The sequence below is a fragment of the Crocuta crocuta genome, unplaced genomic scaffold (genome assembly GCF_008692635.1).
Source record: "Crocuta crocuta isolate KB4526 unplaced genomic scaffold, BGI_CrCroc_1.0 scaffold306, whole genome shotgun sequence".
Lineage (NCBI taxonomy): Eukaryota > Metazoa > Chordata > Mammalia > Carnivora > Hyaenidae > Crocuta > Crocuta crocuta.
The window spans coordinates 1255580-1277291 of record NW_027529630.1 but is presented as its reverse complement, the minus strand read 5'-3'; the positions used below and the strand labels follow the sequence as shown (position 1 = coordinate 1277291).

At 44.5% G+C, this 21712-nt stretch overlaps 1 protein-coding gene across 2 annotated transcripts in view; it reads left to right on the top strand.

Moving 5' to 3' along the window:
• CLPB (ClpB family mitochondrial disaggregase) overlaps positions 1–21712 on the top strand; it is a 143836-nt gene that overhangs the window by 18059 nt on the left and 104065 nt on the right. For both annotated transcript variants that reach the window (XM_077762229.1, XM_077762230.1), the window contains exon 3: positions 12029–12115. In XM_077762229.1, coding sequence (XP_077618355.1) covers positions 12029–12115 — 87 coding nt within the window. The remainder of the gene's footprint in view (positions 1–12028; positions 12116–21712) is intronic.

Here is a 21712-nt window from a genome sequence, read left to right as displayed (position 1 = left end):
GAACAAGGATTCGTTCTTTTATTCTTTTTCTTTTTGAGATATAATTCATATACAATAAAATTTGCTCTTTTAAAAGGTACAGGGGTTTTTGGTATATTTATAAGATAATGCAACCATCATCACTATCTCATTCCAGAACATTTTCATCACCCCCTCACCCCAAAAAAGATCCTAGTCCCATTAGCAGTCACTCCCTATTCTCCTCCCCACCCCCTCACCCCTGAACCTGGCAACTACTGACCTACTTTCTGTCTCTGTGGATTTGCTTGTCTGGACATTTTGCATAAATCGAATCATACAGTGTGGTCTTTTGTGACAGGCTTCTTTCACTTAGCATGTTTTCAAGGTTCATCCATGTTGTAGCATATATCAGTACTTTGTTCCTTTTTATTGCTAAATAATATTCTATGTATAGATATACCACATTTTATTTATCCTTTTTTCATCAGTTGATGGATGTTTATGTTTTTACTTTTTGGCTATTATGAACAGTGCTGCTATGAACATTCACATACAGGTTTTTATGTGAATTTATGTTTTCATATCTCTTGGGTAGATTCCTACAGGTGGAACTGCTGCATAATAGTCTATTATCCAGACTGTTTTCCAAAGTGGCTGCACCATTTTACATTCTTCCCAGCAATGTATGAGGGTTCTGATTTCTCCAGTCTTTGCCAATACTTGTTATTGTCTGTTTTTTATTGTAGCCATCCTAGTTTGTGTGAAGTGATATCTTACTGTAGTTTTGATTTGCATTTCCCTGATGACTAATGATCCATCCATTGGGCATCTTTTCACATGCTTATTGGCCATTTGTATTATCTTCTTTGGCATTTATTCGTTTTGTTTTGGCATTTATTTATTCTTAAGTCCCCTTAAAAGCATTATGCCCCATTTGGCATCTAGGAGGAGAATAAATATGTATCATGATAACCTTTGCCTTTCAAGAACTTGCAGTCTGGTAAGAGACTTGTAATTAGTATGTAAGAAAAATTAAGGCCTCATAGACAATGTGGCATTTAGTCTGGGCCTGAAGATTGGTAGTATTTGGGTACAAGGAGCTTGGTGGAAAGATTTTCTGGGCATTTGGAGTAATATAAGCAAAGGCATCTGTAATTAGAAAAACATTTTATCTTGTGATGAATTCTGAAACTGCATATGTGAAAGCACTGGCATAGCACTTGACACATAGTGGGCTGTCATCATATGTTAGCTTCCTCTGCAACTGCTCATTAGTCCCTGCTCTTCCTCCAGGACTACACAGCTCTCTTTTCCTGTTCCAGACCTTCCTTCCTTCCTTCCTTCCTTCCTTCCTTTCCTTTTTTGTAACGTATATTTATTTTTGAGAGAGAGAGAGGGAGCCTGCGAGCGCGAGAGGGGGAGTGGCAGAGAGAGAGAAGGAAACACTGAATCTGAAACAGGCTCCAGGCTCTGAGCTGTCAGCGTGGAGCCTGATATGGGGTTCGAACTTAGGAATGACGAGATCATGACCTAGGCTGAAGTTGGATGCTTAACCGACTGAGCCACCCAGGTGCCCCTCTAGATCTTTAAATACTAGGAGACAGAGCTCCAAGCTAAATAAGCCTTGGTTTCCTAAACTGTGGTTTCAAGTCTTCTCCTAATGAAATAGTCACAAAGTTTTGGTGCCCTTTCTGAATTACAGTGTGGCATGACGACAGTTGTGAGGAACAGGGCAGTCATCATCCCTTTTTTTCAGAGATTTTATGCTTCTGTTAATATAGCCTGAGCTTGCACTAGCTTTTTTGGTAGCTGCATTGTGCTCCTAGATTTTGTAAGCTTGCAGTCATCCCAGCCTGCTGCAAACCAGCGCTTCCTCTACTTCTTTAACCTTTTGATTGGATTTGTTTGCCAAACTTGTTTTAACCTAAAGGCAGGGCCACTTTTAAAGCATCATATTGGCACGTATTGCCACATGAGTATAAAAGTAGTGGTGTTAGGGGCGCCTGGGTGGCTCAGTTGGTTAAGCATCCGACTTCGGCTCAGGTCATGATCTCACGGTTCGTGAGTTTGAGCCCCATGTCGGGCTCTGTGCTGACAGCCAGCTCAGAGCCTGGAGCCTGCTTCAAGTTCTGTGTCTCCCTCTCTCTCTGTGCCCCTCCCCTGCTCACGCTATCTCTCTTTCTCTCTCAGAAATAAATAAAACATTAAAAAAAAAAAAGAAGTAGTGGTGCTAATGTGGAGATTACAGTGAGGAAGGAGGGATAGATTGGGCCTTTCTCAACTTGAGTCTAGGAGAAGAGGGTCTCTTCAATGGGAGAAGGTTCTAAAAAGCAGAACTAATCAAAGGGTAGCTTCATCCTTCAGATCCCTCCTTTCCAATTAAGGCTTTTCCTTCTTTGTCATTTTTTGTCAGTTGATTAGTCCCATCAGATTCCTCTGGTGGCCCCAGGCTAAATGTGGGAAAGAAATGAAGAAATGGGATATGCCCTGGAAGGCAGTGTGGTTCAGTAGAGAGAGCATGGGTCCCAGTCCCAAGCTGCCACATATTGGCCAGTCATCTTTTTTTTTTTTTCTGAGAGAGCGAGAGAGAGAGACAGCATGAGCAGGGGAGGGTCAGAGAGAGAGAGACACACACAGAATCTGAAACAGGCTCCAGGCTCTGAGCTGGCTGTCAGCACAGAGCCCGACGCAGGGCTGAAACTCACAAATCGCGAGATCATGACCTGAGCCAAAGTTGGATGCTTAACCAACTGAGCCACCCAGGCGCCCCTGGCCAGTCATCTTAAGCAAGTCTTTAACTAGTCACAAGATCAGATGAGATCTTGTCAGGTGCCTGATACATAGTAGGCTCAAGTGTGTGAGTTCTTTGACTTCACCATTCAAGAGCTCTCCACACAAGGAGCCAAGTATGCTGTGTGCACACTGACCTTGTACAGAGCACCTGCGATACTTAAAGCATTTGTTTGTGTACTTGTCCCATCTCCCCAACCCCAGTGCAGACTGGGAGCTGCTTGTGGAAAAGGTCCATGTCTGATTCATCCTCTGTACCCTCAGTGCCCACCACAGAGCCTGGCTTGGAGAACATCCTACTTAAGTTTTGTTACTGGAATGAACCTGAATTAATGAAGGCCAGTCTTTGCCTCCACTTGTCTAGGGGGCCAGGGATTGTGACTGACATTGCACAGTCCAGTATTTACTGAAAAGCTCATGGGGTTCTGGAGCTTGGCACTGGTGGCTCAAGTGCCAGCCCTGTTGGAGAAGTCAGACACTTCTGTGTCTCACTGCCATACTGGGACAAGCTTTCTGGCAACCAGCCAGCTGCCCAGCTGCCCTCTGTAGCAGCCTAGAGTCCTGCTGTAGTGCCAGTAGGTGGCGCCTGTGGCCCTTTCCCACACTTGAGCTTGGAGTGTGGAAAGACCGGCCTTTCCATCTTGTCACCAAGTTATGATGCAGCTGCTGACTGGGATGTACCCTATACCTTATCTGGCAGAGGTACCCAGATAAGGGTGCCCTGGGCCACCCTCTCCCCTTTCTAGCCTTGTATTGTTGCTTTTCATGTCTTATTGCATCCCTGCTTGGGGAAACAGGGACATTTCCTTAAGAGGATCCCAGGAGATCATTAGGGGAATCCGTGTTTCTGCCTGTCCTTTCTGGTGTAGCTCATGCCTCTGCCTCCAGGAAGTTGTCCCTGTGATTCTGTTGCTCTGACCTACCCTTACACGGCACCTTCTCCAGGGTCCTTGCTTATATTTTAGCTGTTTGTCAGGTGTGGAGCTGAACAGTGAGTGCCTTGAAGGACACAGTAGAACGCATCTTGCTCATAGTGCTGTAATAACCACAGTCTCATGAAAAGTTTGTGGAATGAATGGGTAAATAATAGGAAATGGGTTCCTTAGAAAATTGTTATACAGACTGAAGGACATTCTACAAACAAACTAGTCTTCCTCTGCAAAAGTGTCAGAATTAAGAAAATCAAAGAAAAGCTGAACAACTATTCTAGATGAAGGGAAACTGAAGACACATGCAGTGCCTGGTTCTAATATTAATCCTGGCTTACATCTGAATGACGGGGAAATTTCTATAAAGGATATTATTGGGATAATTGATGAAATTTGAATATTAGATTAAAATATCTTATCCATGCTAAGTGTTCCAAATTTGGTCATTATTGGTTAGTGGTTATGGAAGAGAATGGCTTGGTACTTGGAAATATGTGCTGAAGTATTTGGGACACATAATGTCTGAAACTAACTCTCACATGATCCAGGAAAAAATAGAGAAAAGGAGAGGCACTTGGGTGGCTCATTTGGTAAAGTGGCTGACTTTGGCTCAGGTCATGATCTCACGGTTTGTGAGTTTGAGCCCCATGTTGGGCTCTGTGCTGACAGCATGGAGCCTGGAACCTCCTTCAGATTCTGTATCTCCTTCTCTTTCTGTCCCTTTCCTGCTCACGCTCTATGTCTCTCTCTCTCAAAAATAAATAAATATTAAAAAAAAAATTTAAATAGAGAAAAGGAGTAGTTAAGCACAGTAGGCAAAATTTAACAAGAATCTGAGTGAAGGATAAATCTGAGTCTTTTTGTGCTGTTTTTGTAACTGCTCTGTAAGCTTGAAATCATTTTAAAATAAAGTTTAAAAAAATAATGTGTGAGGAGCACTTGGTGGCTCAGTTGGTTAAGTGCTTGACTCTTGATTTTGGCTCAGTTCATGATCTCACAGTTTGTGAGATCAAGCCCTGCATCAGGCTCTGCACTGACAGCACGGAGGTTTCTTGGGATTCTCTCTCTCTTCTCTCTCTGCCCCTCTCCTCCTCAAAATAAATAAACTTAAAAAAGATCTGCACTTTAATGAGTGTCAAGTTTCTGCTTGAAACAGGAAGATGGGACAAAGAATGGTCACCCAGCATTGGAATTCATTCTGTTTAATCTAGTAGTATTCAGTGAGGATCTGATTCAGCTCCTGCACTGTGTGCTTTTGAACATATGGAATGCTGTGGTAATGACAACTAACATTTGCAAAATGTAAGTGCTTTTGCATATGGTATTTCCTTTGCTCAAAGGTTATTTCAGACATTTGTTAAGTAGGTATGGCAGGCTGATAAGGTAAGGTAACTGAGGTTCAGAGAGGTTAACATGACCTGCTACAGTCACACAGCCTGGAAGAGACAGATGCAGGCTTATATCCAAATCATTCTAGTCTGAGGCTGATGCTTTCTGAACCTCCACATCAGTATGTGTAAAAAGGATTGGACTGATTGATCTCTGCCGGTCATTCTTTTTGTCTAGAAATTGTAAAACTTTATATAATAGGAAATAACTAGTTAGGAAACTTATAGGCACATTCTATACATTCATTGTAAGTGCTGCATAAATGCCTGTCCTTCTCCTTCTCTGCCCACCTACTTGTCTTTGGAGCAGTTTGGGTATGGCAGTGCTGGGGTGAGCCATCTCCTTGGCAGGGAGGGCATCTGGAGAGCTTCCTAGAGGAAGGGTCCCAAGCAGGGCCTTGAAGGAGAGTGCTTTGTTCAAGATGCCAGAGAGGCCTCATGTCTGTGAAGTTAGAGCACCAGGATCCTACCTAAAGTCCACTGGCCCAGGCAGGGTTCTGTGAGCAGCCTTCTTCCTCCCTTGCCCTGCCCCTCTCAGCCCAGGCTATGGGTAGATAAGGCACAGATGGAGACTCTGTGTATGGATTCTAGCCCCAGGCGCCTTGCCTCTGTTCAGACAGCCTGGTCTGGTGCTGTTATTACTGTAAACAGGACCTTCTGCGAGGCTCCAGCCGGAGTCCTGTTGCCCAGATAGTGATCATGATTGAGTCTGCATGGCTCACTGCTTCCAGGCCTCTGATGCAGGTGGGCCAGGGCTCCCCACCCTTCAGCCCCCCTCCCCAGCGGCAGCTGAGAGCCAGTTAATGTGAAGGATCCGGAAATCAGTTGAACAATGCGCGATTGAAGTTCAGTGGCCGCTTTGTATTGATTGGTCATAAAGAAAGAGGAAGAAAAATCAAGTGGTACCTCCCTCCCCTGAGTGGAAGAGCTGGTTAGCCAGAATAACTCAAAAGTGCCCCCATATCCCTGTCTGGGACTGTCTCCCTCCTACAGACAGTAGCCAGAGGAGTTGTCTTTTCTTTGGAAGTCTTGCTAATGCCTGTGTCTGTCAGGAATCCACTTCTTAAAGTTTGACATTATACATAATTAGAATCCTAAGATTGTAGAACTGGCAGGGACTTGAGAAATCATTTAATTCAGTTCCCCTATTTTACCACAGAGAAAAGTGAGGCCCAGAGAGACAGATTTATCCAGGATCACACAGCTAGCTCCTGAGAAAGTCATTACTAGAATCCATGGCCTCGAGCTCCAGGCCTGCATCTTAAATATCCCAAGCCCTGAGTCTGAGAAGCCACATCCGCACACTCCCACATATGCACAGGAGCCTAAATTCTTTGAAGACAGGCCCGACCAATATAAAACAGGTAACATCCAACGTAAGACAGGTATTGGTGAGAGACGTGTGTAGGGAAGTGCTATAGACATGTACTCATTCAGCCCCTAAGCCTTGAGAGTGTGGCTGTGGTGCCAGCACTGGGAGTGAAGAGACAGGAGGGTCACACTGACTAGAGGAGGAGGTGGGAGGACAAAGAAACTGATGTGTTTGGGGTGCCTGGGTGGCTTAGTTGGTTCGGTGTCTGACTTTGGCTCAGGTTATGATCTCATGGTTCATGGGTTTGAGCCCCACATCAGGCTCTGTGCTGACAGCTCAGAGCCTGGAGCCTACTTCTGATTCTGTCTCCCTTTCTCTCTTCCCCTCCCCCCTCGTGCTCTGTCTCTCAAAAATAAATAAACATTTAAAAAAAAAAAGAAACTGATGTGTGATGCAGGTTAGTGTAGGCCAATGAGGCAGCATCAAGGCCGTCTTAGGGAAGGCTTCTTGGAGAAAGAATGGGTAAGGGTTTTCTCTCCCTAAGAAAGTTTTGTTTATGGGGTGCCTAGGTGGCTGTCGGTTAAGCTTCCTACTTCAGCTCAGGTCATGATCTCATGGTTCATGGGTTCGAGCCCCGCACTGGGCTCTGTGCTGACAGCTAGCTCAGAGCCTGGAGCCTGTTTCAGATTCTGCGTCTCCCTCTCTCTCTGACCCTCCCCTGCTCACGCGCTCTCTCTCTCTCTCTCTCAGAAATAAATAAAACATTTAAAAAATTTTTTTAAATTTAAAAAAAGAGCAGTAGTATGTTCATTGTTGCTAAAAACAACAATAAGACTTAAAAGAATACAGAAGCTTTCACAGCAGGAAGGGAAAGTTTAATATCCCCTCATCCCCTTTCCCTCTCAACGTTTTCATGTTTGGGCCATAGCCTTCAGATCTCTCCTGGATTTCTAGTATATCAGAGCAGCTTTGTTTTTCCCCTTGATTTGTTACTTTCCTATGGAAATCTTTAGGTCTTGTGCTAGGGTACCCTTTTCTACCCTTGCCTGATATGAGACTGTTTATCATTCCACAGAAAATTTTGAGCACTTATGTTCCAAGTTCTGTGTACACCTTTCACATATCCTAGTTTATTCTGTTAACTTCCTTAAAATGGAGTAGATACTAATTGGAAAATGATAATAGTACAGGCTGTCCTATTTGTCCAGTGCTTTATTGCATGTCATGTATTTTTACGTATTTTGCCTCATTGTTTCTTCATGGTATTCCTGGGTGACTTATGGAGTAGGGCCGCTGGGGTCCTCCATTTTTTAACAGATGTGGAAATAGGCTCATAGAGCAGTAGCTGTCACTCAGATGAGGGGACCAAGTGAAGTTCAGAGAAGCTAGGTCATCCATTTACCACTGCCCAGCCAGTAATGCTGGAGCCTGCATGTGGGCCAAGTGTAGCCTGGTAGTTCCCCTGCTCCACCCTACTGCCTGAGAGCTGTGTGAGATCTGGGGTTCAGCTCCTGACCGCTAGTGTGGCCTCCTTCCTGTCTGCTGCCCTGGCCACCCCCAATTAGTGTCACCCACTACTGCTCTGCCAAGCAGGAGACCTAGTTCATTAGGGAAGGGCCTTCCACAAAGGCCCCGGCCTCCTTTCTGGAGGGAGCCCAGAAAGGCCTGCAGTGCCCAACCCCCGGACACAGGCTGCTCTGCCCTGAGTGGCAACCTGCATTAAGCATTCCACTCATCATCTCAGGGATGATGGAATCCTAACCTTTTCGGAGACACCGTGCTCTGTCACAAGCATTGCTCTTTTTAAAAGAGATTAATTCACTTGCCGCATTTTGTCCGTTGGTGAAAATCACAGGGGAGAGCAGGGGTGGCTTTCTCAGACCTCAGAGGCCCTTTCAGCCACTCTCAGCAGGCAGCCACCCGCAAGCCCAGCTGGCCCACAACTTTGAAATGACTGCCTACTGGGCATTCACTTGCAAAGCAACAAAATGAAATGGAGGAGACCTGGGTGTGTGAAATCCTAACTTTAAGCACAGAGGGGAAGTGGGGGAGGGACCCCAGCCAGCTCCGAAGGACAAAGTCGTTTGTAGCTGGGTTCACTTGTGATGGTTTGTAATCTTGGTTCTGGTCCTTCCTTGATTTACCAAGTGCCACCACTCCTTATGGAGTGCTACCGTGTGGTATCTCTTTTAATCCTTACAGCCACCTTGCACAATAGAGATTAATATCCCCCATGTCACAGCTAGTAAGCGACAGAGTGAGAATCTGAACTCCAGCCCTTGGACTCCTGGGTCATTGCTTTTTCCATTACATCTGAGCCCCAAGAGGCTGCAAAGAATGATGCTCAGTCAGGATGCTGTGCAGGGCTCAAAAGCTGGATGTTGCTGAATAATACCAAAGTTTGCCTCCTAGGAATGACCCTTCAGGTTGGTGGAGCCCTTTGCTTCAGATTTCAGTGTCCCCTCCTGAAACCTACATGAACCTACAAGGAGGCTGAAGCTTAGGATGAAATACCTTCCATAGCATGATAGAGTAGGAGGCACCAGCCCTGGAACTAGGGCCCAGGCTGCCTCACTGCTCTGTGCTCTTTTGGCTCTGTTCATTGACAGGATAGCAAGTTTAGAGAAGCCCTCTCTTCCAGCAGTCCTCCTCTTAGAAGAAAATCCTGCATTGTACAGAAAAAAGATAACCCCGAAACGCTGATGGCCATATAACAAGTAGCTCAAAATTGTTGCTAATCAGAGACATGCAAACTAAGACAATAATGTGAGATCCCTTTACACCTATTGGGCTTGCAGTCAGTAGGAAGCTGGCAACTGCCTAGCGTTGGCTGGGAGAGCAGGATGCAGGAACACCCCTGACTTGCTGGCGGGAAGGTAGATGGAGCAGCTTTCCTGGAGGGGCCCTGGCACAATGTAGTCAAACCAAGTAATGTAAACCCTAAAGCCCAGGGGTCTCACTGCAAGTACACGCCTCAGAGAAATACTCATACTGGTGCAAAAGGGCACGTGTTCTTTTTTTTTTTAATGTTTATTTATTTTTGATACTGAGCAGAAGAGGGCCAGAGAGAGAGGGTGACAGGATCCCAAGCAGGCTCCACACTGTCAGCACAAAGCCTGACATGGGACTTGAACTTAGAAACTGTGAGATCATGACCTGAGCTGAAATCCAGAGTTAGATGCTTAACCATCTGAGCCACCCAGGCCCCCCATAAAAGGATGCTCATTGAGCATCACTTTTGGTGGCTGGGAGATGGAGACTGCCTCAGTAGGTATCTCTGGGAGAACAGAGAAGGGAAAATCTGGTGAATGTGCCAGGGAGAATTATATAGCAATTTTTAAAAATGGAATTGTTGTATACATAACAGTGTGAGTTAATCTTAAAATGCAGTTATTTGTGGAAAAAAAGTAATAAATACACACACGTGTAAAGAGAAATAAATACACACACATGTAAAGAGAAAACACTGCTTGGCTCGGGTTTTGGAAAGCAAGAACCTTTGTCTTGTCTCCTCCCCAGGAGCCAGCATGCAGCTGGGCACAAAGCAGGTATGTATACATGTTTGTTGAATAAATGAATAGAGGAGTGCCTGGAGCCAGGCTGAATGAATTACCTAGTCATCTTCGGTGACCCTGTCTCAGAATCCCTGGGTATTGGGCCACTGCCAGCTTCAGACTAGGACACTTGTTCCATCAAAGGGGTGGAAGTAGGGTGAGGTAGTGGGCGGAAGCTGTATTGAACACCTGCTATATGCCAGGTACTTGGCTAGGATCCCAGCAAATTAGAAGCTAGTGTCCCTATTTGATAGGTGAGAAAACTGAGACTCCGAATTGATTTGCCCAGGGTTATCTAGCTGGACTAGAATTGGAGTCCAAGTTTGATTTATAACAGAGTCCTTTTATTCATCCTTTTCATTACACTATACTCGGTCCTCAAGGGGCGTGAGGAGGAGACATCTCAGTCCTCTTTCTTCAGCCCTACTTCCAGATCAGAGCTGCTTCCAGAATTCTCAGGGCCCAGACAGGGGAAAACAGCTCACTACCCACTGGAGACAGAAGAGATTCTGGCTGCACTGAGCTTCTTCTGGCCATTCTCTGCTTTCTCATTTTCCTGCCCTGATTTGTCTCCCTTGGTCTATATTCCCAGAGCCCCGAAACTGCCTTCTTGTCCTCACTTTCTATTCTCTCCCCTTTCAGAGTCAGCTTGCTTAAGGTACCAGGTTAATTTTATAATTTCTTTTGCATAGAAACCTTCAGTGACAACCCTCTTGCCTGTGGTAAGAGTCTGAGGAATGCCAAATAGGTTTCTTCTCATTGCTGGCTTTAGCTGATTGATGATGCCTGATTGGAACGAGGGTTGAGAAGGATTTTGAGGTTCTTTTAAAAGGCTCCACAGAAAAGACTTCCGGGAGAGATTCATGATTTCTGACTTAGATGCAGGAGTGCAGGACAGTAGGATGCATGCCTGTCATTTGTCAACTCTTCTAGGTTGGGTTTTTAACCTAGGATCTGTTATTGATTTCATGAAGACCTGTGAACTCCTGGATATTGTAAAAAAAAAAAAAATCTTTTTTGAGTACTTGTGCTCCTGTTCACTTTTCTGGAGAGAATCATCAGCTTTGGTCATATTCTCAAAGAAACCTATGACCCACAAAAGGAGTATGCCCACTGCCTTGGCCCTGTGGCTTGGCTTTAGAGGCCCTGTTATAGGCCCTGCATACCTTGGCAGCTACCTGTTTCTCTGCTATGAACTGTCACCTGGATGGATCTACTTGAGGATTTCCGAATATACCTCCCCGTTGCTTCTCTGTTTCTTGAATAGTGTCTTGTTCCTTTTGTCTTGACTGTTGTGCACTTCCTCCCTCCTCTCTAAACTGCTTCCATTCTTCAAGGCACAGTTCACGTCTTTTCCTGCAGAAATCTCTTTGATTTGCTTTGGCTGCTCCTGATTTTTTGGCCTTCTGGTCTAAGGACCAGAGAAATGAAGCCATCCTATCAGAATCATAGTTAGGATCGGAACTCCAGGCTCTAAACTCTCAGACCCATGTGCTTTCCACAGCACCTGCTAAACCAGGGAAGGTTTTGTAAGTTAGGAAGGAGGTTTTGTGCAAAAGAGATTTTTGTCTCACAGGGTTCTTAGCCTCTTTATATTCTTGGCCATAAAAAATTCTTTCTGCATAAAAGTAGCTTAACTGTGTGTGGAAAAGAGGCCTAGGAGTTTCACCAGAAGAAATCCTCCAAATAAGAGGTGAGAGATGAGTGATTTCCCAGTCTCCTCTCTTGATACTCTTCCCTCAGATTTTGTGCCCAGTCATGCTGCCTTCTCTTCTGGTTGAGAGGCTTTACCCTCTGCCTGATACATTCCTTCCTCTCCTTCAACCTCATTTGTCAGGCTGACTCTCTAGCATTACCTCCTCAGGGAGCCTTCCAGATATATATATATCCAGACTCATTTAAGGGGAGAAGGAGAAGGGTAGGGGATGCCTGGGGTTGGGGGGAGACTGGCCAGAGGAGCTAAGATGGGTACTTAGTTCTCAAAGGCCTCTAACTGTTTCCAGATTCATCTAGCCTCCTTATTTGTTGAATGTGTTATTTCTTCCTCTCTTACGTCCATGATAAGCCATACACTGAAAATATTTCTCTTTCTAGGCTCTTGTCAGAAGGTGCAGATGTCAATGCAAGGCACAGACTTGGTTGGACAGCACTCATGGTGGCAGCCATCAGCCGAAACGACAGGTGAGAGATTCCATACAGGGCTCCCTTAGCCAGATCCCTGCAGACCACATTCCAGAACCCTCTCCCACCTTTGTTTGTCTCCCTGTTNCTAAAGTAACATTTCTTTATTTCTTTTTTTGTTGTTGTAATATTTGTCTATTTTTGAGAGAGACACACACACACAGAGACAGAGCACAAGTCGGGGAGGGGCAGAGAGGCAGAGAGGGAGACTCAGAATCCAAAGCAGGCTCCAGATTCTGAGGTGTCAGCACAGAGCCTGACGCCGGGCTCGAACTCACGAGCTGTGAGATCATGACCTGAGCCAAAACTGGAAGCTTAACCAAGTGAGCCACCCAGGCACCCCAATCTAGCATTTCAAGCCTTCTTTCCATGTTTTCCTTGGGTTTGAGATTTTGAATTTCCAAATAGCTACCATACAGAGAAACTTGAGAAGTGTGATCCTTTTGTAAACTGGGAATTACCTAGATAAGCAGTGTCATTGGGCATTCAGTGCTAAGCATGAGGAAATTCTAAGGATGGAAAAGAGATCTGTGGATTGGATGAGCTAAGGAAGCTTTCTCAGGAGGGAGCCCTCAAGCCAGGATTGTACCCCATACCATGGAAGTAGGAGTAGAATAGGCAAAGAATCAGGGAGAGAACATTCTGGACCAAGGTAGTGCAGGTGTCAGGGTATTAACGTAGAGAAGGCACATTCTTTCTCAGAAGGCTAGAAGGATAACAGCAGGGCCAGACTCATTTAAGGGGAGAAGGAGAAGGGTAGGGGATGCCTGGGGTTGGGGGGAGACTGGCCAGAGGAGCTAAGATGGGTACTTAGTTCTCAAAGGCCTCTAACTGTTTCCAGATTCATCTAGCCTCCTTATTTGTTGAATGTGTTATTTCTTCCTCTCTTACGTCCATGATAAGCCATACACTGAAAATATTTCTCTTTCTAGGCTCTTGTCAGAAGGTGCAGATGTCAATGCAAGGCACAGACTTGGTTGGACAGCACTCATGGTGGCAGCCATCAGCCGAAACGACAGGTGAGAGATTCCATACAGGGCTCCCTTAGCCAGATCCCTGCAGACCACATTCCAGAACCCTCTCCCACCTTTGTTTGTCTCCCTGTTGTTTTCTCCAGAGGCAGGGTGATGGACTGAGCAGAAGGTCAGGTCTACACCTGGTTCAATGGAAAGTATAGGACATGTGGAGAGGGAAGAATATAGCTTTGGATCCTAACTCTATCTTTCATTGGCTTTGTGACATTAGGCAAGTCATTTGCATTATTGAAGTCACAGAATGTTTGAAAGTGTGTTAATTGGTTGAAGGTACACATGTGAGTTACCTTCATGTTTTCATTTTCTACTATCTGTCCATGTTTTGTTTTGTTTTTTAACAAATAGTTTATTGTCATATTAGTTTCCACATAACACTCAGTGCTCATCCCCACAAGTGTCCTCCTCCATGCCCATCCCCCCCTCCCCCCCACATCCATCAGTCCTCAGTTTTTGTCAGCATTCAAGGGTCTCTCATGGTTTGCCTCTCTCCCTTTCCCCCACCATTTCCCCCCTTCTTCTCCCCCTTGTTCCTCCGTCAAGTTCCTCCTAATCCTCCTATACGTGCAAACATATGATATTTGTCCTTCTCTGCCTGACTTATTTCGCTCAGCATAACACCCTCAAGGTCCAACCATCTGTCCATGTTGAGGAATCTGTAGTCACAGTGAGGGCCCACTAGGCTATTTCTTTGGAGGTTCTAATGGAACCTAGGGAAGGAGGGGGGGCATTCTCCCTCCCATTGGAGGCCATGCTCTTTTCCTGCCCACTTCCCTATTTCTTCAAGGGGTAGCTCTTTTGTAAAGATTGAAATAGTCCCATGTGTGGAGAGTTACTCCAGTTCTCACAACTGCCACAAGATAGATAGATAGATAGATAGATAGATAGATAGATAGATAGATAGATAGATTTCTCATTTTGCAGCTGAGAAAACTGAAGCCCGGAGAGATAAGGTGTTTTGTCTGAGATCACACAGATGAGTTAGAACCTGGTCTGGCTGCCTACAAAGTGTATGTGTTTTACTTTACCTCACTGCTGCCAGACCCTGGGCCAGTACTATAGGCTGCCTCTCCATCCCAGTGTCTAGCTGTAGTTGTGCAAAAGAATTAATTAGAAAAGAGCAAAAAGAAATTCTATCCAAAAAAGCAGACTGGGCACTTTAGTAGCAGCCACTGAAATGGATAGTTTGAGTTACCAGTTTTAATTTTTCCTTTAAGCAGATCATTAAGGCTTTTGTCTGCTTTGGAAGGCCCATAAATGTGGTGGAAACCAACAAAACGGGTTTTCTAATATCAAGACGGCACTGCTTCAGACTGGCTGAGAAACTTAGCCATACTTGAGATAGGTCTTGAGTCAGGTCTGCTCCTCTGTCCTGAACTTGTTCTCAGCATTCCATTTCCTTATTTGCAACTTAAGCTCCAAGCCCTTAAAAGAAAACTTGGTGTAAATAGGCTTTGAAGTTGAGAATCCTGGAATCCAGTCCTGGTTCTGACCCATGGTTGAATTTAAGAATTCTGGGGGCACCCCTATTTCTTCATCTGAAATCATTTATTTTTACAAACATTTGGTAAACAGCTGCTCTGAGCCAGACTCTCTGCTCATCGTTGGAGAATCAGACATGGGGAGCTCAAGTCCAATGTGAAAAAGAATGGCAGGTAGAGAGACAGAGTATAGTGTCATCAATGATGTCAGAGCCATGTGGACAGGATATTATCAAAGCAGAGGTATGAGAGGACTGACTCTGTGAGCAGAGTAGATTCTTGCTATATTTTTGTGAGAACCTAGTGAGATAGCGTATGTGCTACCTGTTACAAATGGTGAGTTGTGGGGCACCTGGGTGGCTTAGTCGGTTAAGCGTCCGACTTTCGCTTAGGTCATGATCTCGCGGTTCGTGGGTACGAGCCCCGCATCGGGCTCTCTGCTGACTGCCAGCTCAGAGCCTGGAGCCTGTTTCAGAGTCTGTATCTCCCGGGGCGCCTGGGTGGCTTAGTCGGTTAAGCGTCCGACTTTCGCTTAGGTCATGATCTCGCGGTTCGTGGGTACGAGCCCCGCATCGGGCTCTCTGCTGACTGCCAGCTCAGAGCCTGGAGCCTGTTTCAAGTCTGTGACTCCCTCTCTCTCTGACCCTCCCCTGCTCACACTGTCTCTCTCTCTCTCCTAGAAATAAAATAAAAAAACATTAAAAAAAAAATTACAGAGTCTGTATCTCCCTCTCTCTCTGACCCTCCCCTGCTCATGCTGTCTCTCTCTCTCTCTTAGAAATAAATAAAAATATTAAAGAAAAAACAAAAAAAAATGGTGAGTTGTTATTCTCTGTTGCCCATCTTAGATGTCTCTACACATAAACACATGTGTTTATTCAACAGTGATACTCCACCCACCACCACCTCCATGCCACCCACCAGTTTTCTTTCCCAGCTTGCGAGTATCTCCATCCACAAGAGATAGCAGGTGGTAGAGAAAAGAGAAGGGAATGTGTGCCTTTCTTTACGTAGTATTTTCAGTGCTGAGACAGAGTAGGAAATAACACTACACTGTCAATCAGTGAGCAGATAGCTGGTAGATGTGCTTTGGGGACACTTCTCTTTAAATCTAATGAGTTGTTGGCTTAACTGATTGTCCTGTCTCTATCCAGGGTCATTAGCAAATCAGCGATACTTGTTGGGCAAAGTGCAAGTGTTGGCTTGTATTTACTTGTTTTGGTTCCTAGGACTAATTATTGGTGTTTTAAACATCCATTTTGTGCCTTTTCCTTCTAGTGCGTAGGGACAGATTTTTATGGAAAATAGCAAACTTTTTAGGTTAATTTATTCATATCATATACACACACACACACACACACATATGTATATATTTTTAGCACCTACTGTTTGCCAGTCACTGTTCTTGACAAAGATCTTTGCCCTCATAGAGCATATTTCTAAAGTAGTGATGGTCCCTGAGTAGAGAGAGGCAGGAACAGACAATAAACAATAAATATAACGCATAAGCAAACTACATACCGTATTAGAAAGTAAGGAGTACTAAAGAAAAGGAAAAATAGGGGCATCTGTGTGGCTCAGTTGGTTGAGCGTCTGACTCTTGATTTCAGCTCAAGTCATGATCCCAGGGTTTTTGGATTGAGCCCTGCATCAGGCTCCACACTGAGTATGGAGCCTGCTTGGGATTCTCTCTCTCCCTCTGCCCCTCTCCCCCACTTGCCCTCTCTCTAAAATTAAAACTTAAAAAAAAAATTAAAAGAGGAAAAGGAAAAATAGAACCTGATAAAAAGGAATGCCAGGAGTATCTTGGTCAGAGTGAGTAGGCTTCATTGGTAAAGTGTCGTGGGAGGTGGTCTGGAGAGATGATCATGTCTCTGCCAGCACAGTCTGCCAGAATGTTTCTCGTGATTCGAAGTGTGGTAATCCTCATTTCATCAATCCCCAAGGCCTCTGGAATCATACTGGCCAGGCCTGAAATACCACCACCTTTCAGTTGGATGTGGATGAAGGGAGGGTAGAGGGGCTGCACTTCTTGATTCAAAGCTGACAGCAGAGAACCTTCACCTCCTTTAGATGTTGGCAGCCCTCAAGCTCAAGGGAGAGGTCCTGAGACCATTCAGTCATTTTACCTCAAATGCCGTTAGTGAGTGCCTACTTCATGCCTTGCGTCCTTCAGGATAGAGCACAATAGTCTCTACACTTAAGGAGATTAACCTCTTGTGAACTGTTATTTATATGTGTATTTGTCTTTTAACTTGATTTTGAATAGTAAAGACAGTACTATTTTATTTAATTTTGAATAGAAGATACGGTACTGTGAATAGAAGATACGGTACTGTGGAACAGAATTTTTAAAGTATATATGGGAACTTAATTTATAATTTATTCTCTCCTTTTATTTCCAAAAAGGGTTAGCAGTGACTCAAATTAAAATACAAATATAAATGTACACAGGAGAGTTAAAACTGGATCAAGATCAGAAATCATATTGGTAAAAGGAAAGATAATTGTATCAGGGTTGAACGAGATTTTCTTTTCTGAAATAGGTTTATTGTTTTTGTAAAAATAATATAGAGAAGAAAGTAGCAGTCAACTGAATTCCCTTTGTCTAGAGATTGATGTGTGTGTGTGTGTGTGTGTGTGTGTGTGTAATTTTACATAAATGGGACCATGCTGTACTTACTGCAAATCAGGTAATTAGTGGAATTAAGTATTAATTTAGATTGAAGTTTCCTGACAAACAAGGCAAAAAAGGGATACGGAGAGTTTGGTTCTTCAGGAAAGAGGAACTTTGTTCTGGCACCCCTTTATGCTATCATTTTATGTATCCAGCAAACATTTTTTAAAACTATACTGTGTCTGGTGTTCATGTGCTAGGCTGTGAGGGGATTCAGATAATAAGCATCACAGCCTTTGCCTAAGAAGCTTACTCAGACTGCTGACATCAAGGACTCAAGTAATGTGATGGCCATTGTTTTCAATAGCCGTTCTGCCAAAGATTTACCAACATTGTACTAGGATGACCCTTTTGCCAGCCCTAGTAACAGCTTGGGTGTACTAGTGGCTTGAGCAGTCCCTGGGGGCTGACCCTTTTCCACAATAAGACCTCCATAAGCCTCATGCCACAGGCACTTGTTTAGCCTGAGTCTGGGTGCCTCGTTCTGTGTTGCACTTTGACCCAGCCCAACTAAAGGCTAAGCCACAGGGTCCCAGGATGATCACTGTGACTTAGCATAGCCTTCACCAGCTCATGCAAATATACCCAGACTTCAGCTGAATTCAATTAGTTTTTCTTTAAGAAAGGAAAGAAATCCAATTTTACCAAACATGGACAGACGGTGGAAGGCACTTTGATGTTACAACCTCTCAGTGATGCTTTACTTAGTCACAAGTTCATAAGCAAGAAGGCTTAATTACTTGGGAAAACACAGGATTAAAACGATACAATGGCTGAGTATCCGTTCTTGGGCAACTTGATTCGAACCCATGTACCCAGTTCGTGTGTGGTGCGAACTTTGATGTGTGCTATGACAAGCTGAAAGTCATGACCCCCTCAGGGAAGCTCCTTCACATGGCGTTTGCAGGATGTGTAGGCGGAGAGGCAGAGCCTGCCTGGCCTTTTGCTCAACTTTGATGTCCAAGCAGCCACAGGCCCCGCTGTTTGCTCTTTCACTGAAGGATGGATTGGGAGCCTCCTACCTTTCCCAGTGAACAATGGCCAGCAATGGAGTGTGACGACTGTTGACCATTCCAGGAGTCTGGCGGACCAGAACAGGGCTTTAGGAGGTGCAGAGCCTGGGGGGCCAAAAGCTGTTTATAGGACAGCCATGTCTCCAGATGTAGCTTTCCTTAAAACCTAACGGTTAGGTAAAAAGAGTCTCATGAGTTTTAGCAGTTAACAAACTGCTGCTTGACCCTCCGTCCAGTGTCACTAAGGTATTTGTAAAACGAAGGTGTAAGAATGTCCGGTTTCCTTCATCAGTGTTTACGTGCAAGAGACAGTGGTGTGGTGGAAATGTGGTATGATGTATATCCCTATAATTTTTAATGACTCAAAACACATGTCTGATAAAGGAATAGTGTCCAAAAGATACAAAGAAGTCTTAAAATCAACAGCAAAAAGACAACCCAATTTTTAAAAAATGGGCAAAAGATTTGAGCAGACATTAACGAAAGAAGAGATGGGTGGCAAATAAACACGTGAAAAGATACTCAGCATTAGTCATTTAGAGAAATTGCAAGTTAGGATTATAAGGAAAAGCCAGTATATATATATAACTGCTAGAATGGCTAAAGTGTAGAAAAGCTGACAGTACCAAGTGCTGACACAGATGCAGAACAATTGTCATCATTGCTGATAGGAATGCATTATGCTGTCACCACTTTGGAGATACTTTGGCAGTCTCTCATAAAGGCAAAACATATTTACCATGCAACTCAGCAAAACCAACTCTTATACCAACTTTGTCCACGAACCATAAAAACATACATCTTATAGGTGCCTGGGTGGCTCAATCGGTTAAGTATCCAACTTCAGCTCAAGTCATGATCTCATGATTAGTGAGTTCGAGCCCCGCGTCAGACTCTGTGTGATCAGTGTGGAGCCTGCTTCAGATCCTCTGTCTCCCTCTCTCTGCCCCTCACTCACTCTCTTTCTCAAAAATAAATAAACATTTTTTAAAAATCTTCAAAAAAGATGGGGCGCCTGGGTGGCTTAGTCGGTTAAGCGTCCTACTTTCGCTCAGGTCATGATCTCGCGGTTCGTGGGTTCAAGCCCCGCGTCGGGCTCTGTGCTGACTATCAGCTCAGAGCCTGGAGCCTATTTCAGAGTCTGTATCTCCCTCTCTCTTTCTGACCCTCCCCTGCTCACGCTGTCTCTCTCTCTCTCTCTCTCCTAGAAATAAAAATATTAAAAAAAAAAATAAAATGAAATAAAATAAAAAATCTTCAAAAAAGACATTTATAGTAGTTTTATTTTGCCCCAAACTGGAAATCATCCAAATATCTATCAGCTGGTGAATGGACAAATTATGGTACATCCATACAGTGGACCACTATTCCACAGTTAAAAACAACAGCAACAACAGGGGCGCCTGGGTGGCTTAGTCGGTTAAGCGTTCGACTTTCGCTTGGGTCATGATCTCGCGGTTCGTGGGTTCGAGTCCCGCGTCGGGCTCTGTGCTGACTGCCAGCTCAGAGCCTGGAGCCTGTTTCAGTCTGTGACTCCCTCTCTCTCTGACCCTCCCCTCACGCTATCTCTCTCTCTCTCCTAAAAATAAAAAAAAACATAAAAAAAAAAACAACAGCAACAACAAATTACTCAACATGTGCAACAGCAGGGAGAAATCTTAAAAAAAATTTTTTTTAATGTTTTATTTATTTCTGATTGAGAGAGAGACCGCGTGAGCAAGAGAGGGTCAGAGAGAGAGGGAGACACAGAATCTGAAGCAGGCTCCAGGCTCTGAGCTGGCTTTTAGCACAGAGCCCAATGCGGGGCTCGAACCCACGAACTCATGACCTGAGCTGAAGTTGGACGCCCAACCGACTGAGCCACCCAGGCATCCCAAGCAGGGACAAATCTTAAAAGCCTTATACTTAGCTAAAGCCAGACACAAAAGAAAAAAACCCAGCTGTGATATAATTCCATTTGTAGGACAATCTGGAAAAGGTAGTACTGTAGAGACAGAACTCAGGTTAGTGGCTGCTAGGGTTTAGGAGTAGGAGGAAGGGCTCAAAGGAACATTTGGATGATGGAAATATTCTAAATCTTGATTGTGGTGGTGATTGTACAATCAAAACTCATCAAATTGTACATCTTAAAAGGGTGAATTTTACTATGGGTAAATGATACTTCAATAAATTGACTTAAAGTCAAAACTTAAAACGTTCTTGGGTTCAAGCCACGCATCAGGCTCTGTGCTTACAGCTCGGAGCCTGTAGCCTGCTTCAGATTCTGTGACTCCCTTTCTCTCTGCCCCTCACCCATTCATACTCAGTCTCTCTCTCTCTCTCTCAAAGATGAATAAGCATTTAAAAAAATTGTTTAAAAAGCCATCATCCTTTTCTAATTTTCATTTTAATTGTGACTAGTGGCACACTGAGAATTCATGTTTGTCATCTCAGAATGAATTCGTATAGTTCCTGGTCACCTGGAGTGTTTAGATTTCCTATTGTTGATAGTATTTCACAGTGTATACTCTGATTGTTAATAGAGAATAAAGGTTTGTGATTTCACATAATTTGTGATGTCATGAAGTATAATTCCTAATGAACAATGATAAATTCATTTACAAGTGATATACAATGAGCTCATATAAATTCACAAAGTATCCTATGATCTTCATAGTAAGAAAAAAGTACAGGGTACAGGACTGGGAGCTTGCCTCCCATCCCACGTTATCCTCAAACTCCTTGTCTCTGGACTGCGAGGCAGTGAGACCACCTAGATAGTGTGGCTGATGTGCCCCAGGAACCAAAGATCCTGAAAGAGTGAGATGGTAGGGGGATATTCAGATTTGAGTCCACTTGGGCTTGGTGGTTGCTCTGAAAGCCTCTGCCTCAGAGAAGGTGAGGCTGTGAAGCAGAGCTCCAGCCAGACTGTTTGAAATTCCCCACAAGAGTCTCCCTCCCTCCTCTGCTTTTTCTCCCAGAGTGCATTTCATCAGCATCGGAAGGACTGCTTCCCGGCACTGCCTTCTCTGCTTGGCCAGGGTCCCTGAGGAGCTGATCTAATGAGTGGATAACACGCATTTGCCAAGGCCTTCCTGGATGTGGTACCTGGGCTTTGTTAATTTTAAAATGCTGCCATCCTTGGCTGAAGACCATTTAATTTCCTCTCATAGCAGTCATTTATTTTTAGCATTTGCTTATTTTCCCTCCACCTTCTGAGACAGTGGGTGGGTGGGCATTAAACCCTGTCTTTAAGAAACCAGCAGTCTAAACCAGATTCCTGGCTGTGCAGGCTTTCATTGCGGGGCTAGCCGCTGCATCGGTGTTCTCAGAGAGATGCTGGTCTTGGAGCTGGACCAGGGGCAGCTTCCCTGAGCAGCTCTCCTTTGCTGGCTGGCCAGAGGTGGTGCTGGTAG